At 41.2% G+C, this 9,572-nt stretch overlaps 1 protein-coding gene across 1 annotated transcript in view; it reads left to right on the forward strand.

Annotated features, from left to right (window-relative positions):
- The first annotated feature begins 5,108 nt into the window (after positions 1–5,108).
- The window catches only part of LOC135199017 (uncharacterized), a 7,710-nt gene continuing 3,246 nt past the window's right edge, over positions 5,109–9,572 (forward strand). Inside the window, exon 1 of the mRNA XM_064226932.1 lies at positions 5,109–5,163. Coding sequence (XP_064083002.1) covers positions 5,109–5,163 — 55 coding nt within the window. The remainder of the gene's footprint in view (positions 5,164–9,572) is intronic.

Consider the following 9,572-nt stretch of genomic DNA (forward strand, 5'->3'; position numbering starts at 1 on the left):
ACTCACTTTTCAAGTCGTCTCCATTTGCAGGGTTTCTGCTGAAGCCGTCGAAGTCTTCAGGAGGAGCCTTCAGTCGCTCCAAGTCCTTCTGAAAGGAGGCTCCGCCAGGAATCTGAAAAAAAAAAAAAAAAAAAAAAACGCATCGAAGCCGAAATGAGGTTCTGCGGAATCCCTGGAGCTCCAGTGGCATTTTCCAATACTGACGTTTTGATCGGGTGGAAAGAAAGGCAACCATGTTTGCTCTTGGTAAATTTAACTTTATTGTGAAAAACGCATTGGCTCTGATCCCTACCGGATCAGTGGTACAAAACTATTATAAATGGATTCCGAAACCTCGGAATATTTATTGGTAATAACGCAACAGCTCTTGTTCTGGGAGGGCTTCTTGGCCGCGCACATCAGTGCATTGTAGGCCACAGAGCTCTCAGATTGCTCAAGATGCTGCTGCAACTGCCTGATTGACGCTGAAGAAGACTGTTCTACGCCACCGAAATGATCTGTCTCTTGAAGGAGAACTGGATGGACGCTCAGGAGGAGAACCTTTTCCTTCTGGATGAAATCGAGGACGTTAATTTAAACGAAGCGGCTCTGATCTCCACGAACCAAGATTTGCTGGACCAGTTGATGGAAGAGAAGCATAACGTTGAAAAGCTTCGTAAAGATCGCGACTCTGCTGAAGAGGAGAATGAAATTTTGAAGAAGAAGCTTGCAGAGTTGGAGGAGTCATTACTCCAGAATGGAAAAGAAATAGAAAATCTACAAGAGCATCTCGCAGGTAAAGAGAGAGAATGCGAGAAAAACCGAGAAAAAGTGTTAGAACTGCAGAAACAGGCAGAGGACAACGATTTCTACTGTGGGTACCTAGAGGAGGAAGGTAAAGGCCCACGAAGTCGAAAGAAAGAGATTGCGAGTCTCACAGCGAGAACCTGTCTCTGTTCTCACAAGAAATCGTGAGCTAGAGAAAAATTACGGCCATGAGACGCAGGAGAAACGAGGTGTGCAGAAGGTTCATATCAATGAAGCCAGAGTTCAGTCGATTCCAGAAAGGTATAAAACTGAAAAGCATAAGGATAATGCTTTGGTTGAAGAAACCAAGACGAAAGGAAACATTCTTTACAAGCTTGGACGGCTGGAAGAAGCGAGTGAATGTTTCCTCAGACTACTGGATATGGCCGACGACCAAGCAGACTACAGGCTCAGACTGGGATTGTGTCTCTTGTTGCTTGGAAGACACAGTGAAGCTATGGTCCAGCTGAAGGAATTAGATGGTCGAAATGATTTGGTTGCAGCTGCCAAAGCCCTGCAAAGGATGCAACGTTATGGGTGCCCTTACTACATCCTAGGAATTGCAGAGACAGCTGATTTGAAGGAAATAGACTGGGCCTACAGGAAGCGGGCGCTCAAGTTCGACCCTCATAGGTGCCAAGGGTCTCAAAAAGAGCAACAGCGTAGGAAGGAAATCATGCAGAAGGTGAACTTTGCAACGATCTCCTGCACGATTCTAAAGAAAGAGGAAAGAATTACGACGCTGTCAGGGAGTTCATCAAGGCCCTGGCAGCTGAAGTTTTCCAAGATCCTCCAGAGACAAAGAGGAAGAAGAAGAAGAAACCTGGAAGGACAACAGAGGCGAACATCAAAGGAAACTAGGAAAAAAGAAAACAACACGAGAAACAGCCCCTGATTGACAAAAACTGTGAAGGACTTTAACTTGTCACCAGTTGGGATGTTGCATCGTGTTCCAGAGGAGCTGTGATCTTCTCGGCCCATTCGATAGCTTGACTGCAGGATGGGTGATCACTGCTGCTCCCCCCAGCAGCAACCAGCGACGGGAGGTCCCCCCACCTCCCACACACCCATCCTGCAATCAACACCATCAACTGGGCCAGGAAGATCGCAATGCCTCTGGAACATGACGCAGCATCATCAACTTGTGACCAGTCAGAATCCTTCACTTGGGCTGTTTCTTTGTAGCTGTGAAGCAAAGTCTTGTGATCGTCATTTCCATCAGGCATCCTCAGCGATTCTCTCGTCTCATGACGGAAGAAGGAGGACAAGCTCTCAGGATGAGAGCCATCAGCTGTTTGGAGGTAGGAGGAGGATAAGCTCCCAAGAAGAGAGCCAACAGCCTTTTGGAGGAAAGAGGACCAGCTCTCAGGATGAGAGCCAACAGCTGTTTGGAGGAAGGAGGACCAGCTCTCAGGATGAGAGCTAACAGCTGTTTGGAGGCCGGAGGACAAGCTCTCAGGATGAGAGCCAACAGCTGTTCGGAGGGCCACAGGGCACCCCCTCTCCTGCCAAATGATACCCTCTGGAATAGGGATCGATACCAAATCACCTATGAGTGGAAAGCAACCTCTGGTGTGGCGTCAAAACGCTAAGTTAATGCCTTCTACTTCATATGTGAATTGGGTTATGTATTGCATGTTAAATCCCATCTTTTGCATATACTGTTGTGGCAACCTAGGGCGTGGCGTAAGAACCCGTAAGTTTCAATGCCTTCTATATATGCAAAATATGGGTTATGCAATGTATAAGGGCTCCAATACTTGCATATCTACTGTGGCAACCTGTGGCGTGGCATAAAAGCCTGTAAGTTCAATGCCTTCTATATATGCAAAATACGGTTTATGCAATGCATAATGGCTCCAAATACGTTGCATATACTACTGTGGAACCTCTTTGGCGTGGCGTAAAACCCCCGTAAGTTCAATGCCTTCTATATATGCAAAATATTGGATATGCAATGCATAATTGGCTCCAGTACTTGCATATACCACTGTGGCAACCTCTGGCGTGGCGCTAAAAACCCGTAAGTTCAAATGCTTCTATATATGCAAATATTGGTTATGCAATGCATAATGGCTCCAGTACTTGCATATACTACTGTGGCAACCTCTGGCGTGGCGTAAAAAACCCCGTAGTTCAATGCCTTCCATATATGCAAAAATATGGGTTATGCAATGCATAATGGCTCCAGTACTTGCATATACTACTGTGGCAACCTCTGGCGTGGCGTAAAAACCGTAAGTTCAATGCCTTTCCATATATGCAAAATATGGGTTATGCAATGCATAATGGCTCCAGTACTTGCATATACTACTGTGGAACCTCTGGCGTGGCGTAAGAACCCGTAAGTTCAATGCCTTCTATATATGGCAAAACATGGGTTATGCAATGCATAATGGCTCCAATACTTGCATATACTACTGTGGCAACCTCTGGCGTGGCATAAAAGCCTGTAAGTTCAATGCCTTCTATATATGCAAAATATGGTTTATGCAATGCATAATGGCTCCAATACTTGCATATACTACTGTGGCAACCTCTGGCGTGGCGTAAACCCCGTAAGTTTCAATGCCTTCTATATATGCAAAATATGGGTTATGCAATGCATAATGGCTCCAGTACTTGCATATACTACTGTTGGCAACCTCTGCGTGGCGTAAAAACCTAAGTTCAATGCCTTCTATAGATTGCAAAATATTGGTTATGCAATGCATAATGGCTCCAGAACTTGCATATACACTATGGCAACCTCTGCCTGGCGTAAACACCTGTAAGTTCAATGCCTTCTAATGCCAAATATGGGTTATGCAATGCATAATGGCTCCAGTACCTGCATATACTACTGTGGCAACCTCTGGCGTGCGTAAAAACCCGTAAGTTCAATGCCTTCTTATATGCAAAATATGGGTATGCAATGCATAATGGCTCCAGTACTTGCTATACTACTGTGGCAACCTCTGCGTGGCGTAAGAACCCGTAAGTTCAATGCCTTCTATATATTGGCAAATATTGGTTATGCAATGCATAATGGCTCCAGTACTTGCATATACTACTGTCTCAACCTCTGGCGTGGCGTAAAAAACCCGTAAGTTCAATGCCTTCTATATATGCAAAAATATTGGTTATGCAATGCATAATGGCTCCAGTACTTGCATATACCACTGTGGCAACCTCTGTCTTGGGCGTAAAAACCCGTAAGTTCATGCCTTCTATATATGCAAAATATGGGGTATGCAATGCATAATGGCTCCAATACTTTTTCATATACTACTGTGGCAACCTCTGGCGTGGCATAAAAACCCGTAAGTTCAATGCCTTCCATATATGCAAAAACATTGGTTATGCAATGCCATAATGGCTCCAGTACTTTGCATATCCCTACTGTGGCAACCTCTGGCGTGGCGTAAAAACCCGTAAGTTTAATGCCTTCTATATATGCTAAAATATGGGTTATGCAATGCATAATGGCTCCCATTACTTGCATATACTACTGTGGCAACCTCTGGCGTAGCGTAAAAACCCGTAAGTCAATGCCTTCTATATAATGCAAAATATGGTTATGCAATGCATAATGGCTCCAGTACTTGCATATACTACTGTGGCAACCTCTGGCATGGCGTAAAAACCCATAGTTCGATACCTTCTATATATGTAAAATATTGGTTTATGCAATGCATAATGGCTCCATACTTGCATATACTACTGTGGCAACCTCTGGCGTGGCGTAAAAACCCGTAAGTTCAATGCCTTCTATATATGAAAAATATGGGTTATGCAATGCATAATGGCCCCAGTACTTGCATATAACACAGTGGCAACCTCTGGCGTGGTGTAAGAACCCGTAAGTTCAATGCCTTCTATATATGCAAATATGGTTATGCAATGCATAATGGCTCCAGTACTGCATATACCACTGGTGGCACCTCTGGCATAGCGGTAAAAACCCTCCCAGTTCAAAATTCCTACTATATAGCAAAAATATTGGTTATTGCAATGCATAATGGCTCCAGTACTTGGATATACCACTGTGGCAACCTCTGGCGTGGCGTAAAAACCCGTAAGTTCAATGCCTTCTATACATGCAAAATATTGGTTATGCAATGCATAATGGCTCCAGTACTTGCATATACCACTGTGGCAACCTCTGGCGTGGCGTAAGAACCCGTAAGTTCAATGCCTCCTATATAATGCAAAATATTGGTTATGCATGCATAATGGCTCCAGTACTTGCATATACTACTGTGGCAACCTCTGGCGTGGCGTAAAAACCCGTAAGTTCAATGCCTTCTATATAAGCAAAATATGGGGTTATGCAATGCATAATGGCTCCAATACTTGCATATACCACTGTGCAACCTCTGCGTGGCGTAAAAACCCGTAAGTTCAATGCCTTCTATATATGCAAATATTGGTTATGCAATGCATAATGGGCTCCATACTTGCATATACTACTGGGGTGGAACCTCTGGCGTGGCGTAAAACCGTAAGTTCAATGCCTTCTATATATGCAAAATATGGGTTTTATGCAATACATAATGGCCTCAGTACTTGCATATACTACTGTGGCAACCTCTGGCGTGGCGTAAAAACCCGTAAGTTCAATGCCTTCTATATATGCAAAATATTGGTTATGCAATGCATAATGACTCCAGTACTTGCATATACTACTATGGCAACCTCTGCGGGTGGCGTAAAAACCCTTAGTTTCAATGCCTTCTATCTATGCAAAATATGGGATATGCTATGCATAATTGCTCCAGTACTTGCATATACCACTGTGGCAACCTCTGGTGTGGCGTAAGAACCCGTAAGTTCAATGCCTTCTATATATGCAAAATATTGGTTATGCAATGCATAATGGCTCCAGTACTTGCATATACCACTGTGGCAACCTCTGGCGTGGCGTAAACACCTGTAAGTTCAATGCCTTCTATATATGCAAAATATGGGTTATGCAATGCATAATGGCTCCAGTACTTGCATATACTACTGTGGCAACCTCTGGCGTGGCGTAAAAACCCGTAAGTTCAATGCCTTCTATATATGCAAAATATGGGTTATGCAATGCATAATGGCTCCAGTACTTGCATATACTACTGTGGCAACTCTGGCGTGGCGTAAAAACCCGTAAGTTCAATGCCCTCTATATATGCAAAATATTGGTTATGCAATGCATAATGGCTCAGTACTTGCATATACTACTGTCTCAACCTCTGGCGTGGCGTAAAAACCCGTAAGTTCAATGCCTTCTATATATGCAAAATATTGGTTATGCAATGCATAATGGCTCCAGTACTTGCATATACCACTGTGGCAACCTCTGGCGTGGCGTAAAAACCCGTAAGTTCAATGCCTTCTATATATGCAAAATATGGGTTATGCAATGCATAATGGCTCCAATACTTGCATATACTACTGTGGCAACCTCTGGCGTGGCGTAAAACCCGTAAGTTCAATGCCTTCCATAATATGCAAAACATTGGTTATGCAATGCATAATGGCTCCAGTACTTGCATATACTACTGTGGCAACCTTCTGCGTGGCGTAAAAAACCCGTAAGTTCAATGCCTTCTATATATGCTAAATATGGGTTATGCAATGCATAATGGCTCCATTACTTGCATATACTACTGTGGCAACCCTCTGGCGTAGCGTAAAAACCCGTAAGTTCAATGCCTTCTCATATGGCAAAATATGGGTTGCAATGCATAAAGGCTCCAGTACTTGCATATACCACTGTGGCAACCTCTGGCGTGGCGTAAAAACCCATAAGTTCAATGCCTTCCATATATGTAAAATATTGGTTATGCAATGCATAATGGCTCTAGTACTTGCATATACTACTGTGGCAACCTCTGGCGTGGCGTAAAAACCCGTAAGTTCAATGCCTTCTAATATATGAAAAATATGGGTTATATGCAATTGCATAATGGCTCCAGGTAAAACTGTGCATATAAACACAGTGGGCAAACCTCTGGCTTGGCGTGGGGGGTGGTAAGAACCCTCCTAAGTTCCAATGCCGTTCTATATATGCAAAATATTGGGTTTACTGCAATGCAATAATGGCTCCAGTACTTTTAGCATATATACCTGTTTGGCAACCTCTGGCATAGCGTAAAAACCCAACACCCATAAGTTTCAATTCCTACTATTATATGCAAAATATTGGTTTATGCACTTGCATATGGTCTCCAGTAACTTGGATATACCTCTGTGGCAACCTCTGGCGTGGCGTAAAAACCCCATAAGTTTTCAATGCCTTCTATTCATGCAAAATATTGGTTATGCAATGCATAATGGCTCCAGTACTTGCATATACCACTGTGGCAACCTCTGGCGTGGCGTAAGAACCCGTAAGTTCAATGCCTTCTATATATGCAAAATATTGGTTATGCAATGCATAATGGCTCCAGTACTTGCATATACTACTGTGGCAACCTCTGGCGTGGAGTAAAAACCCGTAAGTTCAATGCCTTCTATATATGCAAAATATGGGTTATGCAATGCATAATGGCTCCAGTACTTGCATATACCACTGTGGCAACCTCTGGCGTGGCGTAAAAACCCGTAAGTTCAATGCCTTCTATATATGCAAAATATTGGTTATGCAATGCATAATGGCTCCAGTACTTGACATATTACTGTGGCAACTCTGGCGTGGCGTAAAAACCCGTAAGTTCAATGCCTTCTATATAATGCAAAATATATGGTTTATGCAATACATTAATGGCTCAGGTACTTGCATATACTACTGTGGCAACCTCTGGCGTGGCGTAAAAACCCGTAAGTTCAATGCCTTCTATATATGCAAAATATTGGTTATGCAATGCATAATGGCTCCAGTACTTGCATATACTACTGTGGCAACCTCTGGCGTGGCGTAAAAACCCGTAAGTTCAATGCCTTCTATATATGCAAAATATGGATATGCTATGGCATAATGGCTCCATACTTGCATATAACACTGTGCAACCTCTGGTGTGGCGTAAGAACCCGTAAGTTCAATGCCTTCTATATATGCAAAATATTGGTTATAGCAATGCATAAGTGGCTCCAGTACTTGCATATACTACTGTGGCAACCTCTGGCGTGGCGTAAAAACCCGTAAGTTCAATGCCTTCTATATATGCAAAATATTGGTTATGCAATGCATAATGGCTCCAATACTTGCATATACCACTGTGGCAACTTCTGGCGTGGCGTAAAAGCCTGTAAGTTCAATGCCTTCTATATATGCAAAATATGGGTTATGCAATGCATAATGGCTCCAATACTTGCATATACCACTGTGGCAACCTCTGGCGTGGCGTAAAAACCCTAAGTTCAATGCCTCAGGCAGTATGTGCAAAATATTGGATCCCAGTGTGGCATGGGGGAAGATTCCATCTCTCTTGGCTAGCTGGTGCAGCAGAGAAATGGGGAAGGGTCCATCCCTGGCTAAAATAAACCCCCCATTTCTATGACGCTACATTGGCGAGGATGCCCCATAAGGGTGAGATCGCTTGCGATCGCTAAAGGCCCATACTTATATGTATGTAGGTATGCTATGTGTATGTATATTGTATATATATATATATATATATATATATATATATATATATATGTGTGTGTGTGTGTGTGTGTGTGTGTGTATATTTATATATATATATATATATATATATATATATATATATATAATATCTATATATATATATATATATATATATATAGTTATATATATATATATATATATAGTATATTATATATAAATAATAATATACATATTATTATATATACATATATATATATATATATATATATATATATATATATATATATATATATATATTACACAAAGTGTATTCACGTACAAATACACAGCTAGGCAGCCATTGTTTAGTTCACACTTACGCACACATAAACATACACACACACATACACACGCACTCACTCAGACAGACAGACAGACAGACAGACATATAACCACAACACGCACCCAAGTACAGCAATGCTTTGACGCACATCACTCACCGCTGCTCTTCAGCAAAAAACGGAACAGAAAGAATGAGGAGGAGCCTCCTTTAATAGGTAGTGGAAATGTGGCAGCTTTAATCAAACATTGTGTATAAAACAAGCTTTCACTAGGAATTTTATGTCATCTTCAACAATGTATAATTAAAAAATAGTTTTCAGGTGTACCGCCAGATACTAGAGCGAGTGTTAGCATTCTATAATGAAAAAATAAAAATCATCTGTATATATATATATATATTTATATATATATATATATATATATATATATATATATATATATATATATGTATATATATAAATAATTATCCCATCACCATGATTCATATAGTAAATCATTAGAGCTACAAATGTCCTTTAATATCTAATTCGCTCTACCTCGGGATTTTTGATATATTGTTTCATATATATATATTATATATATATATATATATATAGTATATATTATCTATATATATATATATATTATATATGAGAGAATTCTGTCCAAAAATGCAATTAACACACGGAACATTAAAAGGCGGTAAAATAAGTAAAAAAAAAAACGGTCGAAACAGATGAAAAAAAAAAAAAAAAAAAAATGGAATGGAAGAAAAGGAAAAGGAGAAAGAGCGAACCGACGACCCTTTCCGACATAACGTGAAAGCGTGACGTTTTCTTTCAGAAAATCCTCGAGTCTCGAGCAAGAAATAAAAAGACAACCACAAAATGGCAAACGGTATTTTTCTAATGCCCCAAAAACGTATGGTTCGCGGATGTTTGAATGAACTCCCGTA

Source organism: Macrobrachium nipponense, chromosome 25 (assembly GCF_015104395.2).
Source record: "Macrobrachium nipponense isolate FS-2020 chromosome 25, ASM1510439v2, whole genome shotgun sequence".
Taxonomy (NCBI): Eukaryota; Metazoa; Arthropoda; class Malacostraca; order Decapoda; family Palaemonidae; genus Macrobrachium; species Macrobrachium nipponense.